The 21,505-nt window shown below is 34.1% G+C and overlaps 2 protein-coding genes across 2 annotated transcripts in view; one reads left to right on the plus strand and one right to left on the minus strand.

Moving 5' to 3' along the window:
- Positions 1-21,505, plus strand: part of IMMP2L (inner mitochondrial membrane peptidase subunit 2) — a gene marked incomplete at both ends in the record, with an annotated part of 874,930 nt that overhangs the window by 389,732 nt on the left and 463,693 nt on the right. The window lies entirely within an intron of this gene.
- LRRN3 (leucine rich repeat neuronal 3) lies at positions 10,547-12,673 on the minus strand (the record flags this gene model as incomplete). Its single annotated transcript, XM_080701416.1, has 1 exon — positions 10,547-12,673. One exon carries the CDS (start codon positions 12,671-12,673, stop codon positions 10,547-10,549), a length of 2,127 nt encoding a protein of 708 aa, XP_080557542.1.

The following is a 21,505-nucleotide window of genomic DNA, read 5'->3' on the forward strand; positions in this document are numbered from 1 at the left end:
TTAGATATATTTCTGATATTATACAAAATACTTTCCAAAGAAATGAGACACAGTACTTCTTGGTTTTCCTATGTCTATTTTTATACTTACATACTTATTAAATTCTATGTAAAGCATTTGTGAAATATCTGAAAGAAAAACACAGTGACAGTAGAAACAGAACTAGGTTAGTCTTAAATTCAAAGACACAGCCATGTTTTTACATTATATTTGGATTTTTATTTAGAAATCTACCAAGAATATCCAGGACCTCTTTCACTTTTTTGCCTGTTGGGGAGACAATGGACAGCTGAGGTGACATCTTGACCATCTGTTAATTTCAAACAAGATACTATTTAACCCTGAAGGGGAAGGGTGTATTTCTCTGGGTGTGTATGCTTTGAGAGTCTTGAGTATGCATGCATGTGCTTGTACATGCACGTGCTTATGTGATTTTAGACTGGGGAGGCCTAAGAAGGTGGAGTGTGGGGTGCACCTCTGTTTTATTTTCTACTTCTCATAATGTTAGCTTGGGAGGACTAGAGATCAGAAGGGAGAAAAACATTGATATATAGAAAATGAATCTTTGTGCCCTTATAAATTAGCCCTGCTGTTTTAAATTTGGCATAGTAATTTTGCCTGAGATAGTAATTTTTTCAGGGTTAGCATCAAATAAAGTTAATTTTGAAACATTACTTTATTCATCTTCCTACTTTTCTTAAAGCCAGGACCTTCTCTTTCCTCACCAGATCTTTCCCCCAGTCTCTCAGCACTCGGATGCTATTAAAATTCTTTAGCTTATCGTCATTTTCATGGGATCTCTAGTGAACTTCCAATCTTCATCTGCTCTCTAATTGAGAGATTGTGCAAAGATTAAATTAGTTTTCATTTAGAAGCTTTTCTGAGCCCTTTAAAAATATTCTGTATTGCCGGGCATGGTGGCGCACACTTGTAATCTCAGCATTCAGGAGGCTGAGACAGGAGGATTGCAGTTTGCAGCCAGCCTCAGCTACTACTTAGTGAGGCCATATGCAACACGGTGAGACCCTGTTTCAAAATAAAGAATAAAAAACAGGGCTGGGGGTGTAGCTCTGAGGCAGAATGTTCCTGGGTTTTTTATCCATAGTACCACACACACACACACACACACACACACACACACACACACACACAAATACTCTGTACATCCTACATGTATGTAAGCTGTCTTTATGCCTTCATAATTTTATTATATTGGATTGAAATTGTTAGATTCATTTTTTAGTATCTCTCTTTTCACTATAAGTTTTGTGATAACAAAGAATTTGTCTATCATAGTGAATGATGAATTCTTATTAGCTAATACTATGTCTGACATGTGGTGGTTACTCAATAAATAATGAGTATGAAATAAAATACATATGTGAATGATACAGCCAGCCTTTTTCTCTGCTTAAAAACTTGTGTTTTTGCTACTTTCTGAATCTCATACCTTCATAGGAACTCTGCCACACAAATAATTCATTATACCACAATAATAAAAGCCAAAGTGGAAGCGTATCATTTGTAAAGAGAACATTACTCAAGGTAGTCAGGTTCAAACACTTGCAAGCAAATAATTAGTACTCATTGAATACCAAGGATCTTTAAGTCGGGCATGGTGGCGCACACTTGTAATCCCCGCGCTTGGGAGGCTGAGACAGGAGGATCGCACGGGTTCAAAGCCAGCCTCAGCTACTTAGTGAGGCTCTCAGCAACCTAGTGAGACCCTGTTTCCAAATTTAAAAAAAAAAAAGAAAAAAGAATACCAAGGATCTTCTTTACACATAAAATTGCTTCTACATGTTGTGACCGGGTGTGGTGGTGCACGCTTGTAATCCCATCGCTTGGGAGGCTGAGACAGGAGGATCGCGCAGGTTCGAAGCCAGCCTCAGCTACTTAGTGAGGCTCTCAGCAACTTAGTGAGACTGTGTTTCCAAATAAAATATAAAATGGGTCTGGGAGTATAGCCCGGAGGTAGAAAACCTCTGGGTTCCACCCCCAGTACCACCAAAAAAAAAAAAATTTTACTTCTACATGTCAACTTACTATCATAGAATCTCTTTAACCAAGTGAAGTGTTTGTTCTAAAGAATCACTGTGTTTCTTCTACTAGGAAGTCTGAATGATCAACTTTCTATATGAGCAACTATAAGTTTTAATCACATAGATATGTTTGATGGTATTTTTATTTAATTTTTGGCTACCCCATTATCAATAAAGAATCCACGTCACCTGAACTATGTTCAATGATTTCATTCTCTAGAATGAGAGTATGTAATCTATAAATTAGATCTTCTGAGAACCCAAAGTTTGCAATGAATGACAAGTCAGCCAGCAAAGCCAAACTCTATCTAAGCAGAGTGACTTCTGGCCCTGGGCTGCTGGTGCTCAGCAATGCTCTGTGTTTCTCATGCCTGAAGAACCACGACCAAGAGGACAGGGAGGGTGCCAGATGGTCGAAAGGCAGCTTTCTCTTCCCAGCCTTACTCTTCACACAGGGTGTGTCTTCTAAGGCCAGGTTATTATGCATGATAAATATAGTCTGAGAGTGTGAAAGCAGGTTTAACAAAGAGTGGAGCACCCTGTACTTTTCTCTAATGGAAGCGAGAAAAAAGAGCTTTAGAGATTGGAACTGTGAAGTGGATGTATAGAAATAATTACAGATTTTTTTTTTCCTGGTGGTACTAGGGGTGGAACCCAGAGTCTTTCTACCTCCGGGCTATACTCCCAGACCTATTTTCTATTTTTATTTGGAAACAGGGTCTCGCTAAGTTGTTGAGAGCCTTACTAACTAGCTGAGGCTGGCTTCGAACCTGCGCGATCCTCCTGTCTCAGCCTCCCAAGCGTGGGGATTACAAGTGTGCGCCACCATGCCCGGCTCAGAAAAATGTTTGAAAAGTCCTTTGTGTTTCTGGATACTTAGTGAATATGCTTATGTTATGCACTTTATTTATAAGACTATGCATGTATTTTGCCTTTTTGACAAACTTTTTTTTTTGATAAATCAGTACTCTGTTTTTTTGGCAAGTAGTAACTGAAAGTTGATAAATAGGAGCCTTTTTGTCCCTCAAAATGAAATAGGAATATTATTAAAGAACATATTGGCCGGGCATGGTGGTGCACGCTTGTAATCCCCGCGCTTGGGAGGCGAAGACAGGAGGATCACGCAGGTTCGAAGTCAGCCACACTGGTTTAAGAGACTCTTTTTCCAAATAAAAAAGTAAAAAAATAGGTCTGGGAGTGTAGCCCAGAGGTAGAAGGGTTTCCAGGAACCCCAGTACCACCAAAAAACAAAGAAAAAGAAAAAAGAAAAAAAAATGTATGGATGGTGACACTTAAAAATAATAGGAACAATTAACAAAGCTGGTAATTGACGTTTTTTCCACTGCCCAAAAGTCATCTATTATTTTTGTGGGCTATGGCATGCTTATGAAGTATCTGAGTGCTATTATTTCTCATGGTGATGTATATTTTGTTTTTTTTTTCTGCTCTACATTATTATTATTGTGGGGGAAAAACACTGAACTTCACTGACTAAAACAGAACAGAAATATAAAATAGGAATTTAATTTTGAACTCTTGAGATTTGAGAATTGAATAAGTTGAATTATAATTGTATATATATTATATATGTTTTAATATATGAATTCAGTGTGTATGTATAAACATATTTATATATGTATGAAGAGAGATAATTGTGGAAAATCTTATGAATATTCCTGACACATACAACTATGGTAACTTGTTCATTTTACTTATGTCCTTTAAAAATGGCTTAGGCCTTGAATGGATTTTCTAAGACAATTTCCTAAGTAAATTGTTAGTCTGGCATTAATTCGGCACTTAATAAGCCTTTCTCTCTTTCTTTCTTTCTTTCTTTCTTTCTTTCTTTCTTTCTTTCTTTCTTCTTTCCTCCTTCCTTCCTTTCTTCTTTTCATATTTTTAAGATTGCTACTCAAGTAAATATAAGTGTATATTAACACAGATATATAATATGTTAACATATTATTAAGATGTATGCATTTTTTGTGCTTTGAAGATGTCACAAACACTGCCTTGTCACTTGAGAATTGGGCCTGAACTTAGACACATATAATCCACTGGAGAGTGGGAAAACCTAACTTCCTCTGCTTCATGAGATTATTACTTTATTTTTTTTCTGCTGTAGTCACTTAATTTCTATTGTTTTCTAAAGATAAAAATGTTACTCATAGAAAGAAGTAAATATTTTTTCTACTTATTTTATACCTTTTCTGTATCATTTCCATGGTTAAAAGGAATTCTTTTTGGCTTCTTGGTATTATGTAATTTTATATCTGTGTTTTGAAAGCCATAATAATGATAAAATAAATGATAGAGTATGAAAGTTGTGTAATAGAACATTTATTTCTTGATTAACTTGGTAGGAAACAGTAATAAAGAAGGTTAGAGTCTTTAAGTGAGTTGGGAAACAAGATTTTTGTTCTCTGTTGAATAAGTGACTCTTCTCTGCAATCATTATGAAAGATATGTTTACCAGAGGTATCTGACCTTAATCACGGCCCTTTATAAAATACTCTTTTGAAGAACTGTTTTGGTGTTTCTGGTTGTATCACTTAAATAATGGCATCTCTGATAGTTTAAGAACTATTTCTGTCTTTACTAGCCTTGAGTCTGGTACCACAGATAATAGAGAGGTTATTTTATCATGCTCTCATTCTTCCCATGTGAAGATTAGAAAGGTCAATTTATGTCCTCAGCTTACTCAATTATTTGTTCCAGAGGTTGGTAAACATTGCAAATGGGTATTACAATTGGATTTTGAATCAATAACTTCAGACACTGAACCATATGTTTTAATGAGAAGCTGAATTTTCCTTACAATGGTCATATAATGCTATTAGTTTCTTGAAGATATATTAGAATTGGAAAAGATCAATTTAAATACACAAAGTACTGTGAGGTCTCCACATATTATTATAGTTCATTCTTCTAAAAGGCTTACTAGGTTAACCATAATGCTTTTTTGTACTTTGTTACTTTTGGCCACTTCACAATAAATTTGAAATCATATATGATCATTGTAATCACATTATGATATATGTGAATTTGTTACTTATTTGAATACCTTAGTTCACTCTTAAGAGAAAATCCTATTTATATATCTGTGAGGTACTTAATCCCCTAGTTGTTACATACCACATGGCTTATTTCAAAGATTAGGTAAGAGTCCTCTCAGCTACAAATAAAGTGAATTAGAATTTAAGTCTCTTTGGGCTTGTCTCTTTTCAGTAGGAATAAAAAGGAATTATGTTCTATATCTTTTCAACTAAAAATACTGAAGGCTTACTATTTAATTTTTAAACACTTCTCCATATTCACTAATGATAATTAGTGCAACAGTTCAGATTTGGGAAATGATCTATGTTTTGCTGGAATAATCTTCTCAAAGATTTCTCTTCTAATAATTTTTCTCAGAATTGAATATATGGTTTCTGATTACTAGTATTAACTCCGGTTTTGCTCTTAATTTCTGTGTAAAATAATACTTTTTGTTTTTCACTTGCCTCAGAGGAATAAAATAGAAGTCATGGTTTCTCTTTATAATGAAGTCCTTTTCAAATGGACATGTCTAAGCAGCTGTTATTGTGTTGACTCTGGAGTTGATTTCTTTCATTTTTTGGAACTTCATGTTACTCAGTAATAGCATTTCATTCCTGACATGGCTGTTTCATGCCAGGATAGTGCTGTATTTCTTCCAACTAATGACCTAGTTAACCATACATTCACTAGATACAATGGTATCATAGAAGTGGGGTATTAATGAGATTAGCCAAGTACAGAAAGAGAAGGGACATATGTTTTCTCTAATATGCTCAAGCCAGAGAGGATTAGGGATACCAGAGGGACTCCAGATAATGGAGGGGAAACCTCAGAAAAGCCATAAAAGAGAGGTAGGGGAGAAAGAAGGCTAAGGTTAATCAATGAAAAAGTTACATTCGAGTGTGTGTATACATGTGAATGTGACATTGTTAACTTGGACACTCGGTATTGGAAGGGAGAGAAAAGGGGAAGCAGGGGTGGGGGGCGAGGGGGACACCAAGTGCTGTGTGAATATATGCCATTGTCAACACGATCCACATTATGATGTGAGACTATAGTGCACCAGTAAAATAAAATTTAAAAAAAGAAGTGGAATGTGCAATCAAGGATGTAAGGAAAGGTCCTTATAGTCTTTTCTAATTCATCCCAAATGCTCTTTGCCACAGGAAATATATCTGTGGCAGCCATTTTCTTCACAAACCATTTTAATTATTTGCTGTAATTTGTTCCTGGGAATTTTTTAAAAATTATTTTGGATCAAATAAATTGTAGCCCAGAATGTAATTTCTATTTATTATTCCCCATGCCCTAGAAAACCTAGAAGATAAAGAGACCTGTAATCATGACAGATAGTTATAAATTTTTTCCTGATATTTATGGTAGTAATAGGGATATGTAATTGAAAACATTTAGCAGATAAATGCATTTCAATTTTGTTGTTTTTGTTGTTTCTTTTATAAATGTCTGACAATATTACTTGATTTTTGTTTATAGAAGTCTAATGGGTGGAATTTTAAAGTTTTCCTTACTAGTCATTAGAAGATTTTATAAGAGTTATTGTATATAGAGTACGGTTATTCTCTTTTTATAAAATGAATAAATGTTATGTCACTGTTAGATTGCCTTCTTAAATTTAACTTCTCATTTTGGGGTGACTCAACTCTAAGAAATTTAAAATAGGAGAAACATAGCAATTACCCATGTTTATGTGCCTAGAAAAAAATATAACTTATGGTAAGTAGGTAGTCCTCTCAATTTAATAAGTCAAGGTATAGTATCAAGCTACCTTTAATAGATACAGTAAATAAAATAATAAATTTGAAACAAGTTTCTGTTTCAAATTATATTTTATATCAAGAAACAATTCTGTGATCTTCTGAGTATTATCAGTAATTATGAATTAAAGCTAGGCTTTACTAAGTATCATAGTCAATACATATTTGTGAAAATGTTGATAAAGAAAATAAACCATAATATAAGTTAGAAGGGTATAAACCCCTAGATGGTGGGGAATTTATCCTCTTTACAGATGTTTTTTCAGTAATTCACAGCCATACAAAAAATATTCCCTGAATATAAGCAAAAATAGATAATTGAATAAATGGAGTAATTACCATTTTCAGATTATTCTTGTCCATAGATACTGTTGAGCAACTTTTTATTGTCTAAGTAGGTTAAAAACTTAAGCACTGAAGTAAGTACCAAAACTTGATTTTATTTTTTCATAGGCAAAATGATAGTGTGTTTCTCCTTGGCTATACTGACAAATATGTATTTTTCTTCTCACTGTTTTTATATATAGTCATGTATTGCTTATTGATGAGTTAAATTCTGAGAAACATATCCTCAGTTGATTTTTATCATTGTACAAACATCATAAAGTATGCTTTTACAAACCTAGATAGTCTAGGTCAATCCATACAGCCTCTTGATGCATTCAAGACACATGCTGAGCACAAGATGTATGATGCTATTTCCAGCAGAAAATGGCATACTTTATATAGTAAACTTTTTAATAGGTAGGAGTACATTCTAAGCCAATAACTAAAAGTATGGTATAGTAAATATATTAGCCAATGAAATAGTAATTTATTATCCAGTATTATGCACTGTAGATAATTGTATGTGCTACACTTTTATATAGCTGACAGTGCAGTAGATTTGTTTACATCAGCACTACCAAATAAATAATGCTTCGTGCTATGGTGTTAGGGCAGCTAGAACATAAGTAGGCAACAGGGATTTTTCAGCTCCTTTAAAAATCTCATGAGACCATTTTCATACATGCAGCCTGTTCACCAAAACTTCATTATGAATTATCTGATTATATTTTTGTTTTCATAAGAACATACTCATTTTCAGAAAAATAATGAACTTTACTTTGTAATATAAATTAGAAAATATGTAATAAATGTTTTTGGAAAAAGTTGCTTTTTTTATACAAGGTGAGAGGATCAATTGGCATCCAGAAAGGCATAAACTTTAGAGTTTTGCTTGTCAGAGGTAAACTTCCCTATTGCAACATATTCACCCATATGATACAACAAAATTGTAAGTTATTTGCTTTGAATATTTTGATCATGTTGGTGAATTCCATGTGAGGTTTGGAAGTAACATAGGAAGTTTGAAATGCTCTTCTCATTATTGAAGTAAATATCTTTTCTCTCTTAGTGGAATTTTAGATTAAAATTTAAATAAATAAATAGGATCATAGTTTGCTTTGAGCATCTGTATTTATTTCAATGTAACAAAGTACTTAATTTCAGTGCTCACTACTAAATGCATATTCAGAAGGCTGATTTTACAACAATTTTCAAAGGAAATGTGTAGCTTGAAATGCAGTCTTCTCAGATGTAAAATATGTATAATTGTTTTTTAAAGCAAATAGGTTTAGAAGAAACTTACAAGATATCTGCTTCCGTTCTTGCTGACCTATACAATACCTGCATCCTAATAGGTCCTACTTCAGCTTCTGTATTTTTGACAAATAGCTGAGCTCCAAAAAGCTCTGTCCGTGGTGCTGAAACCTCTCGTGATGTATGAGCGTGTCTTGCTGATAAATTCTAATGTCAGCCTCTGTGTGATAGTGATTCATCAGGTTGTAAAATTTGTATTTGGGAAGCACAATGAATTGGTAAGTTTCAAATATTGGTTGTGTTGAAATTAACATAGTTTGTCTTTTTTTCTAAAGAGTTCATAACAATCATCTTTTACATTATCAAAACCAACTATTATTTAATTTGAAACTATCAACCCTAGCACAAAAGAAATATCTAGTATTAACAAATATATTGATGGAATACTGTGATGGAATTGTTTACAGACCAGTTGTATGTTGATAATATGTAAGAAAAACACTTCAGTATGAACAAGCGCAATAGCAATTAACATGGAAGCTATGTAGCTATGTGTAGATAAGCAGTTGGCCTTTAAAAACTATGGCTTATTATCTTCAGTGCTTTTAAAAATATTTCAAGATGTTTTCTTTGTACAAAAACACATTTGTTTTTGTAAGACCATGGGGTTTTGTTTGTAAAAATGACTAAAACTCTCAATGATTTCAGTCTTTTTTTTTTCCAAGACAAATTCTTACATTTCTTATATAAGATTTTTAAATAACTAGTAATGTTCTTGGCAGTTCTTTTCAATGATTTGCAATTTTTTGAACTGTGCTTTTTAGCACCTTAAATATAGTCTCAGAGGACTGCACTTTATTTTTTCTTTTACTCTAAATTAGTTTTAGAAACTTGTCCTTAGTTAACAGAACTGTCCTCTTAAATTCTTATTGAACTTTGGAATTATCTGAATTATGTTATTTTATATTACAGTCAACTGAGTAATAGGTATATTTTTTAAAGTTGAACCTAGTAAACTTTTGCTAACAATCCAATATATTTTACAGTGAAATTCTAAAGTTCTAGTTGAAATGTGACGTATTATTTTCTTGCTGTTTGCAACATAGAAAATTATTAAGTTATTCACTTGCACTTCAGTGAAGTTCATTAAGTTGTTTAAAATCATAGAGAGCTTTTAAAATTACACTCAGATCATATGTCTTATTCAAACTTGGCAGTATTTTCTGCAAAGCAAGCAACCTAAAGCTGAGCTTTTATCAATTATTAAGGCATTAAGTCGCTCAAGTACTAGGTTTACATTATCCAAATCTGATAATTAAATCTTCTCCAAACATTGCTTGTAAGAAACACTTTAATATACTTTCCTGGAGGATCTGTTTTAGTCGATAATTAAGTTGTTAAATACAATATTATCATTACCTTTTGGTATTGATAAAATGCCTTCTAAAATCCATTTTTATGCAGTATATAGATGCAGTTACATAACCCAATAGAAATGTCTTACTCTTAGCATTCAAAATTTCATTATAGAAAGTCACTTTTGGAAACTTTTTAATTTAAATAACATTTGACCAGATGATATTTCCCAGAAATTATTCTTTATTTAGAAACAAAACCAAGACAAAAGCAATTGATTTTAATCCAAAATGTATTTTTTTTCTTTATAAAAGAGGTCCACATACTCACTGTGTCTACGCTACAGAATTTGTCCTTTTTATTATACCACGTGTCAATTCAAGTTTATCTGGTCACTGCAAAAACTCGTGGCTAATATGTGTAATACAACACAGGAGGAGGTATTGCTCAGTTCAACTACTCTTATATACTTAAAAAAAATACAGAAATGTTTTTGTCCACTTTAACTGTAGTCCAGACATAAAAGTTACATGAAAGTTCTAGAAAATGGAATTATTTGGTTGCCACAGTACCCTTTGAAGCCATTTAATTAAAATGCTGAACTCGTATGTATTTCCAGTAGTCAGGAGCAGCAGTGGTGAAGCTTAACCTTCTTTCTAGAAAGTTCTTTTTCTCTGCCTGTTTTTTTATTTTTGTTTTTTAGCTCACCCGAAGTCTTGAGCTTTACTTTGAATTAGGTCTACTTGGTTGTTTTTAGGACATATTTGTCGGCACACCAATAACAGTCGCTTTCACTTCCAAGGATGTACTTTTTTCTTTGCCTGCTTCCCAGAGGTTGATCAAAGGAGGGTAAAGCTCACTGAATGCAAAGGTTGGTTTGTGTACGTAATTCCTCACATAGCCCTGTTCATCGTCACAGTTCATTTCTTGTGAGAGGCAGCTGAAAAGACATATCACACCGACAATCCCTAGAAGGCCTCCAAGGCAGGCCATAAATATTGTGGCATTACTCTTCTCCTGCTCTTTTCGATCATGGTCCAAACCTTTTGTGGTGACGTTAACACATTGCTTTCTGTTTTTCTGATAGATGGTGGGAATATCAATACAAATTTTATACTCCGTGGATGGGTTCAGATGAGTAAGATTATATACCTTGACATCGGATGGTATTCGTGCACTTTGGGCAGCATGAGAATTTTCCTTCTTGGCAAAGACTGTCCACTTAACGCTGGATTTGAGAATTTTAGAACTTGCTTTCCAAGATACCAGAACTGAATTGGCCTGAATATCTCTTATTTTAATATTCAAGGATCCATTGTTATCCTGAGGAAAAGAACCATCCACTTTGATCATAACAGATTTTAAGTCAGCACCAACTAGGTTTGTTGCTACACAAGTATATAAACCCCCCTCTTTTGGGGTTATGCCATTTATATCTAGGGTGCCTTCAGGATGGACGTAGAACTTGTCTGTCAGTGTAGTAGGCAAGAGTTTTTGACCAGACGGTGTTATCCAGTAGATTTCAGGGTGTGGCTCTGCAGTAGCTCTACAGTGAAGGGAGACATAGCCATCAGCCTCTATATCCAAATTGGAAGGGAAACTCTCTGGAGCTATAAGAGGGAGGCATATTTCCATCATGTCCCGGAAGTGTACTTGCCGCACATTCTGGCCTTGGAATTCAGGTGGGTCCACACAAAACAGGGAATCTGGCTCCATAAAGCGAATGTTGGTTTTGTTCATGTTAATCCAACGGATGACACAGTCACACCTGATGGGATTGCTGTGGATGCTGATCTCTTTGAGGTTTGGCAGAGACTCAATGGTACCATGGTACAGGGCACTGAGGGCATTGCTGTTCAGCATGAGTGATTCCAGCTTAGGGAGTCTGAAAAATGCATTAGGGTGAATGTAAGACAATCTGGGGTTGTTAGTAGCTTCTATTTTTCTCAAATCTGGCAAGTTATCCACAGCGAGACTGTCGATGGAAATCAGCTCAGGCATATTGTTTATTCCCAACTCTTTCAAGTGCAGCATGTTGCTAAAATCACCCCTTCGTATTCTATTAATAGGATTTTTATTTAGATCCAAAAACTTGAGGTTTACAACTTTTTGTAGAGCACTTTGGGGCACTTTAATAAGCCTGTTGTCATAAAAGGAGATGCTCTCTAAATTTTCAAGTCCAACCAAGGCATTATCTGGTATTTCTGTGAGGTTTATACCAGCTATAACCAGGCTGCGAAGATTGATAAGAGGCTTAAAGTTCATGTCTTTGATTCTGATGATTGGATTTTCACCAATCATCAGGATCTCTAGGTTTGGAAGAGCATCAAACCACTCACTGTTGATCATCTGCAGTCTATTTGAATTGAGATGAAGTCGAAGGAGATTATGTAGGCCAATAAAGGCTCCAGGTGAAATTGTAGAAAGCAAGTTGTGATTAATATAGAGTTCTTGTAAGTTACTCAGTCTAGACAGACATTTTTCTGGCAGCTCAGTAAGTTTGTTTTCCTCTAGGTACACAGAAAGGAGTCGATGCATTTTTTTTACATTAATATTGGTGACTGAAGATAGATTGTTTTGAGATAAGTCCAGGCCAGTAAGGTTTACCGGAAAGTCTATAGAATACTCAATTTTTGCAATATTGTTTGTCTGTAGGAGCAGAATCTGTGTGTCAGCAGGCAATCTGGCTGGGAAACTTAGAAGACCTAAATCATTACAATCCACTGTAGACGCTTCCATATAAATGGACCTTGGTGTAAACCAAGGCCTGATTTCACACGTACATAATTGTGGGCAACCCACTTTTTTATCTACAGCTTGTACTAGTGTAGTGATAGCCAGGCCAAGTAGCACATGAATTCGGAGTGGCATGTCTTTCATCTTAGCTTTCTTCTTCAGAAATTTAATGGGCCGTTAAGGATTCCACGGTCACTCCTAGTGAGTTCAGTAAGAGGTGACTGATAAAGAAAATACTTGCATCTGTCAAATGATGAATGCCACAGAACTGTAAGAGTTTTCTTCATAGAAATAAGTGTGAGTGTCACAATTGCATTGTCCAAAAATGCCATGCATGTTGGAAAAAGCAGGTCACTATCTCCTTAGTGATAGAAGATTGAAGTCCATTTGTAGATGGAGTATGTGTCGATGGTCATAGGTGACTGAGAAACTCATTTATTTAAGAGTTTACTATTCAAATCCCATACTTATTTGGTACCTGCAGGAATAGCAGCATTACTCTAAATGCAATAAAAAAGAATAAAAAAGAAGAGAAAGATAATTAGTACAAATGAAAAAGCTCATAACTATGATCTATTTACTGATTGTAATTACTTCATATATAAACAGTATTTTTAGAATTTCTATTTGCTTTGGTTTTGGTGACTTTGTCCCTGTTGCTACTATCCTTGAGTGAATATTCTCACCCAAGACATTGGACAGGCTGAAGAATTTAATCTACAGAAGGCTGAAGTTTTATTAGACATAGTAAATATGATTCTATTTTCTATTATTTTAAATCTTTATACCACTAATTTTGTTTATTATATTTTTCATTCTAACAATTAGTTATAGGGAAAAAAAGAAAATAACCTTTCAATCATGGTGAGTCTTTTTTCCTGTTAGGGAGGGAAAAATGCAAAAGCTATAAATAAATAATATTGTTCTGTTACAATCAAATGAGTTAGATGGCGGTTATTTAGACCTCTAGAAGAACACATTTGAAGACAAAATGATAAAGTGGTTGTTAAATGTACTAGAAGCAGTAGTATTTGGCTGGATTTTCCATTTTCATTCATATTTCTCTCTATAGTCTCTTGAATTTTGCAGCTTTTGGAAGATGTTAATTACAACTTAATATAGATATATTTGTATTCTATTATTATTAACTGGAGTTCAGATTAGTATTTGGCTGTTTTATTTATCCCTGGGAATAATTTATGTTCTACCAGTCACTAACAATGAAAGAGCAACTTTATTATGGCAGACATACATATGCTTGTAGGTGTGGCCTCCATGGAGGAATAGAAAGGAATACTTCTCTTCTTAATTAAAAAGAGTCCTTTTTTTTCCTCAAAATTGTAAATCTTTTACAGTTCAAAATCATATCTAATTTGCCTTTTACTCTTTATTTTAGAAATGTGATTTTATCTAAAATTAATTCATGAAGTTCACATAACTATTAATTTACCTTGAATTAAAAGTAACTGCTATTTTCTTCATTACTACACCTATTTACTGACTTAAAGTTCCCTTTTTTTAACTGAACATTCTAGCTATTCTTTTTTAACTGTGTTCTCAGCCCCTTGAGGATAGAACACTGTGCTTTCTTTGCTGAAGATGCCCCTCCCCCCAGCTGTGGCTCCTCCCCTAGGCGGAGGTCCCTCTTTTTCCTCATGCTTATCCTCATCTGTTGTTTTCCTGTGTGCTATCTCCTCTATTTGTAGAGCTGTTTATTTCTAACCCTGTTCTTGCTGCCTGGGATGTCCTTTTGTTTAAATTAAGTTTTACTGCTTTTTTCAAACCTCAGGTCCAGCATCTCTTCTCTAGAAATCCTTTCTTACACATACTCCATCCCTCTTGTTGTACTTAGCTACTGTCCATTCCCCACCAGTGGTCCCCTGGCCAAACCCCCTCCTTCACCAGGAACTAACCTCCTTGGGAGCCTGAGGCTTAACTGACTTTGCATCCGAGCTTCTGGGAATGGTCATTAGGATGTAATTGATGCTCAAGCAATGTTTTGAATGAACTGATAAATGAATTTTATCAATAAATTTACATGTTTATTGTTTTAATAAAATTAATTATTGTTTTCAATAAGTTCCATTGATTTAACTTATATAAGTCTATTACTTGCACAAAATATGTGTTACTTGAATTTGTAAGTGAAATTCAAGGATCAATTTTGAGGATAATACAAAGGAACATTAGACTTTAAAAGAAAAGCCAATCTATTTATTTGTGGCTTATTCTTTAATTTATGCAGTAAACATTTATTAGGCACCATCTATATGCCAGTAAGTGGGTTAATAGCTGGAGGAGAAAAAGACAACTGGATACGGTTGCTTCCTTTAATAAATTTTCAGTCTGCAGGGGGAAACACAAATAAGCACATGGTCATCATTCCAAATGAGAATTCATATTGAAGCATTCAGGAGGGGTGCCCAAATGTAACTCAAGCATAAGTCTGTTGCCTCCTACATCCAACATGAAACAAAAGCCTAGGTAGAAAGTACAAAATGCATTGCTATGTGTTTTTATAAATCAGTCAGCTGTGAATGGAGAAATCATAAATTGTGCCATTTGATTGGTTCGATCCACTTTCTTCGGCAAAGAGGCACCTGCATCCTCCTTCAAGTTAACCAGAAGATTGGAAAATGGTAAAGATGAAGCAATCTTTTAGGAGCAGTATTATACTAATAATATCACTTTTTCTTTTAAAGTTATTCTGGTAGGTGCCTTTTAAAGTTTATGTTTTTTTTTAGTTTATGTTGAATTAGAAACCCTTTTCTGACCCTATTTTATCATTTATAAAACCATTTACTGGAAACAACCTCATTTTGAACTTAATTTATCCATAAAACTTTTGAAAATGACATTTCTTATGGTTATAAACAAATTCAAATTTTGTCATTCTGGTCTACAGGAAAAAATTGTCAATATGAGAAGCATAATAGAGAATATAGAAGTTGAACCTTTCTTTATTATAATAATTGATTTTTTTCTTTTGTGTGTGGAAATTATCATGATGCTTTCACTAATAGAATATTTGGCATGGATTATTTGCAGGATACTAAGGAAGTGATAATAATAATTCTTATTAGTTCATAGTTTTCAAAACCCTTTCTTATTTATTGTTTATTTTATGTTAAAAGTGACATTTTAAAATAAGTTAGTGAGATATTTTAATCTCCATAAAGTCAAAGAATTGATTTTGGAGGGGAGACAGTGCTGGGAATCAAACCCAACCCAGGGCCTTGTGCAGGCCATGCAAGCACTTTAAAAATTAGTTATATCCTAGGCTTCATGTGGGGATTTGAAATCGCACATTACTTGATCTCAATTGTTTGAAATTTGATCTTCTTGACATCACAAAGCTAATAAATAATGGGGTGGGATTAGAACCTAGGTTTTTTCCTTATGCCCTTGCCTCTTTCTAGAAAGCTGAATTGAATAAATATTTATAAATGAGATGATTTTACAAATAGGTAGTATAGCGACTTTATTTCTCAAGAGTAGTTGATATTAGATTTTCAGGTTATGAAGATTAATATTATCCACCCACTAATAGTGACTAGGGTGTGAGTCACAAGTCAAACTCACAAGGGACTAACAAAACCAGTGCCAACTTATCACTGTGAGATATATGATGAAGAGAATACAAATTCCTGAATCCACCGGCTAATGCTTTTGCTCCATTTAGGAAAACTATATTTAACTATGAATAGAGGAAGAGATGTCAGATTAGAGCTCTTAATTATTACAGTCATCAGAAATGATAGCTTGGACATCTGCTATAATAGACCATACAGTAATGGGACGTGGAGCTCTCTGTTTCTTTGTTCTTGGCATGACCTTAGACTCCAGTATCTTTGTTGGGAATTTTTCCTTGGTCACCTCTCATTTGCATTTTAGTCATTTGTTTACATTACTTTTTCCCTTACTAAACATGAGATTATTAAGTATTAACTAAGTTACTACTTTATATTAAATTATTAGATATTAATAGGCATTAGATTCTTAGTTTACTCATTTGTTAAACATTTGGTTATGAGATTATTATTCTTGCCGAATTATGAGGTTGTTATTTTTATTGGGGAAGTGTTCAAATCAGCTTTTATTTGACTATACTAATACATTTAATAAGTTGATTAATACTTAGCTTAGTACTTCTAGAGTACATGCCATTAAAGCAAGATTTGCTAATTGTCTTTCTATAATTTGTGTTGAATGATAACATATGAAATCATTTTAAAGATAAGAGCTTGGGATGTATACAACATGCAGAGCATATGTGAGGCACTGGGTTTGATCTCCAGCACTGCAATACACACACACACACACACACACACACACACACACACACACACCTATTTAATGATCTAAGTATCTGATAATGAACAACACAGTCAGATAAGAATAAATGGAAAAGAAATATACCCTCAAAAAAATTTTTTTTTTGGGTGGTACTGGTGTTCCTGGAAGCCCTTCTACCTTAGGGCTACACTCCTAGACCTATTTTTTATATATTTTTTTATTTGGAAGCAGGGTCTCTTAAGCCAGCGCGGCTGGCTTCGAACCTGCGGTATCCTCCTGTCTCCGCCTCCCAAGCACGGGGATTATAAGCGTGCACCACCACGCCCGGCTACCCTCAAATTTTTACAAAACTTTTTCCCTATTGTCTGATGGTTAAAAAATTAGAAATGCCACAGTTATAGTATATTCACTGGCAAAACAGAAAATGATTCATTTTCAAGGCTCTAATTTGAAAGCTAAGCTGGCCTTTAGAGCCATGTTTCAGCTTTACTATTGAAAAAAAAAATTTTTTTTGGTTGACCATTTGGGGATGTGGGCTAGATAATGCTTACATGATTATAATGATGGTATCGATTTTCCAAAAATAACAAAACTATTATAAAAAGCTGTTATAAAAAAGTAACCAGTTATTTATGTTTTTCAGAATTTAAATTCCCCAAGCACTCACTTTTCTCCTCTCTTTCTCTGTGCCACTTCTCCTTTTGAATATGTTTAATAATGAATAAAACTCTTTGTGAAATATTTTTAAGCTCAAAATTGAATTAGATGATTATTGATATACTTCTATAATTTCTCATACTCCATCAACTATCAAGGAATTATTCCTTCCAACATAAGAGTGAAGAAATCATACATTAAAATAAAAATCAATATTCAGCTTGAGTCTTTTGAGGTTTTATGCCTGTTGTCAAGGACATTACTCAAAAGTCTAGCACAGGGACTGGATACTGTATAATTGTGGATGGGTGGATAAGTGAATGAAAATTAGATGATATGTAGGTAAAATGTCTTGTAGTTTTCTCCTTAATGTGATAATTAAGCCATATGCAAACGAATATTACTAAAGGCAGATACTTTTTTATTAAGTGATTTTATTCTGTAGGAGTAAATTTACATGGCTATACTCCTAGACATTAAGAACCAACTCATAGTTAACTACTATTCTTTTTAGGTTTTTTTTATTTTTTCAAACAAAACTAAGGTTATATTTCTATCTGCTTTTAGTCCTACAGACAACAGAATCATAGATTAAAGCAAAATAAATTTTAGCTGAATAGTTTAAAAGATCAAAAGACAGTGTTATTGAAATGTCATCAGAAATGGAAAACCACATCTTCATAAATTAAATAAGGATGCTTTAAAATGGTTTGAATGAATGAACCATGAATTCAGAGTGGGCCTTGGTGAAAGCTCTTCCCCTATCTTCTCTTTCATTTATTCATTCATACAATCTTTTTTTTTTTTTTTTTTGGTGGTATTGGGGTTCCTGGAAACCCTTCTACCTCTGGGCTACACTCCAGACCTATTTTTATATTTTTATTTGGAAACAGGGTCTCTTAAGCCAGCGCGGCCGGCTTTGAACCTGCGCGATCCTCCTGTCTCCGCCTCCCAAGTGCAGGGATTACAGGCGTGCGCCACCATACAATCATCCATACAATCTTAATAAGTGTCTGTTGAGAGCCAAATTGCACTAGTCACTTCGTTTTAATTTTTAGTATTTTTGCTTCATGAAGCTTTTAATTTGCCGGCATGGTGGCGCACACTTGTAATCCCAGCATTCGGGAGGCTGAGACCAGAGGATTACGGTTCACAGACAGCCTCAGCTCCTGGCTACTTAGTGAAGCTCTTTGCAACACAGTGAGACCTGGTTTCAGAATAGGGAATAAAGAAATAGGGCAGGGGGTATAGCTCGGAGGTCGAATGCCCCTGGGTTCCATCCCCAAACCCACAATAAGTAAATAAACAAATAAATAAATAAATAAATAAATAAAGCTTTTAATTTGAAAAATGAAAATTTTGGTATTGACAGACTACAGTTTGTTTCTTAGGTCTTTTCTGTGACTTGGTTCAAAACAATTTTTTTTTAATTTGAAAAGTACTTGAAAGTATGGAATTTTCTAATACATTTGTCCTTTTTTGCATTTTTATATTTTTTCTCACAGTTTATTTAATGTTTCTTATTGGCTCTCCCACATGGTTTTTGCCTGAGGAAAAGCCACAGGCCTAAAACATTTTATATGGGACACTGACAGCAGGAAGCCTCCCAATTTAGTCCATTAAAAGGAAACAATTTTAAGGATTCTCTTATCTCAATTTTGTATACCTGTGGACACTCATAATGACTTCTAGATTTTAAGAATCTAAAAATACAAATTGCTTTTATAGGTACTTATATATGGAACCTTTGCTAGAAAGGTGGTACTATTCCCTTAGTAAAGAGATCTTTATTCTTTAGTTTCTTCATCTGTTTTTCACCATTTATGAAACATTTCTTGAATGCCAACATTTTGGCAGGCATTCTTGTAGACCCTGGAGTCAGCCATAAATAAGATGAAATGTCTGCTCGCCAAGTTCTCAGTTGTTGAATGAGTTAATAAATATCTAAGGAGAACCCTGCACAGTAGATTTGATTTACAGTAGAGATATATGTAGTGGTCTGTGGATGCACAACGGAGGGCATGTTAGTTCTGTCTGCCCCACAGGAGCGACCTGAATGTTCCATGGCCTTTTGTGATGCATACAAAAAAAACAAACAAACAAAAAATGGAGTATAATGAGAAAACAAGGTAAGTAAGAGGATTCAAAATTCACCATCTTTCAGGTGAAGTTTTACAATACTAAAGTTTAAGAACTAAGTGTGCCTTACTATTTGTGCCTCATTATGTGTATTATAAAGACTATGTACAGCCGAGCACGGTGGCACATGCTTGTAATCCCAGTACTTGGGAGGCTGAGACAGGAGGATCACAGGTTCCTGGCTAGCCTCAGCTACTTAGTGAGGCCCTCTGCAAATTAGTGAGATACTGTTTCAAAATAAAGAATTAAAAAAAAAAAACAGGACTGGGGTATAGTTTGGAGTTAGAATGCCCCTAGGTTTAATTGTCAGTACTGTAAAAATAAATAAATAAATAAATAAATAAATAAATAAATAAATAAGTAAATAAATAAAACAAAAACTATGTACAATGATGAAAGCAATATTTTGATACTTAATTCAAACTTTAAAATGTGATGAAGGTAGAAAGTTGTCCTGGCTACGTTAAAAATCAGCTTTTTCTTTTCTCCAATAGCAAATTGCTACCTAAGTACATTATGTAAGGGACTTAAATTTTGTTCTCCCATTATCTGACTTCATAAGATTTGGTTTTTCTTCTATTCTAATTGATGACTGTTGAGTTATACTAAATACATCTCTATAAAAGACTTTTTATTTGCTTGGGAAATATTATATTTTTACTTTCTCAAACCTTTGACCAAACCTTTGCCAACTTTCTAGTAGTGGATGTTTAGAGTGGTTTAATGAAACTCACTCTTAAAATATTGACCAGTTAATAAGAAACTGATATAGGTAAAGAACATTTGCTTTGCATTAAAAAAATGGATTTACTAGTAGTAATTATGGATAGGAAACTTTTCTATGCCTTGAATTATTCCTCTTTAAACTTTAGGACATTGAGTTACAATACCTTTAAGGTTCTTTCACATTCTAAATTTATATGACCTATGATATTATGCTATAAATGTAAAGGCTTTAAAAAAAAGGTGTCAAACACTTGGCTATGTATAAACTAACATGTGTGGTTATAACCTTTTAATTTCATAGTAGATCACAAGTTTATATTCAATACTCTAATCCTATGCCATTAACAAATTAGGATCAGTGAATTTTAGTCATTATGGGGCTTTTAAAAGCTATCAAATTAATTGTCTGCCATTATTCCTATTCCATTTTATGTTTATGTCTACAAGTAGTAAATTAAATTAGTAAAGTTACATTAAATCATCAAATTAAGGTAAACTAGCCACTTGAGAGCTAAACTGTCTGGATTAGGTGCCCCATAGAAATACAGATATAGATTCCAATCCCTTCATTCTGCCTCCCTAGTTCTGTCTTCACCTCTGAGCTGTGCCTCCCCTCCAGTGGCTATTGAAATAGTACCTTTCATCCTCCTTTCCTTTCAGAACGGTATCTCCTCCTGATGGACACGTGCACAGCCTTTGCAATTACTGATATTGTTGGGGGTTTCTCCTCTGATAACACTTTGCTATGATGGAAGGTCAAAGTTGGTTGGGCATTGTGAAATTAGGACTGGAATAAGAAAGTCTAATTTTGCTGTACCAGTCCATCAAATGACATTGCCATTTGAGTCTTAGTTGTGCATAAAATGTGGGGTTCAGACTAAATTGTCACTGTTGTTTCTAAGTTGTTTGTTACTGCTTCATGAAATCCAGGAAGTTTCATCGGGAGTTGCTGTCAGAAAGAAGTCTGGCTATTAGAACAGACTTTAGAGAGTGGGGAATGAAATCCAAGTCTCAGGAGTGTTTCTTGTTGGTGTAGTGATTTCTGTATACTCATAAATTATCAGCTTGTCATGATACTGTCATTTCTCATTATAAAAAGAACCCTAATTTATATTTATTTTTAATTATGGTTTGTGCTCAGCTGAGCATTTCATTAAT

This window comes from Muscardinus avellanarius (genome assembly GCF_963383645.1).
Source record: "Muscardinus avellanarius genome assembly, chromosome: 9".
NCBI classification, from domain to species: domain Eukaryota; kingdom Metazoa; phylum Chordata; class Mammalia; order Rodentia; family Gliridae; genus Muscardinus; species Muscardinus avellanarius.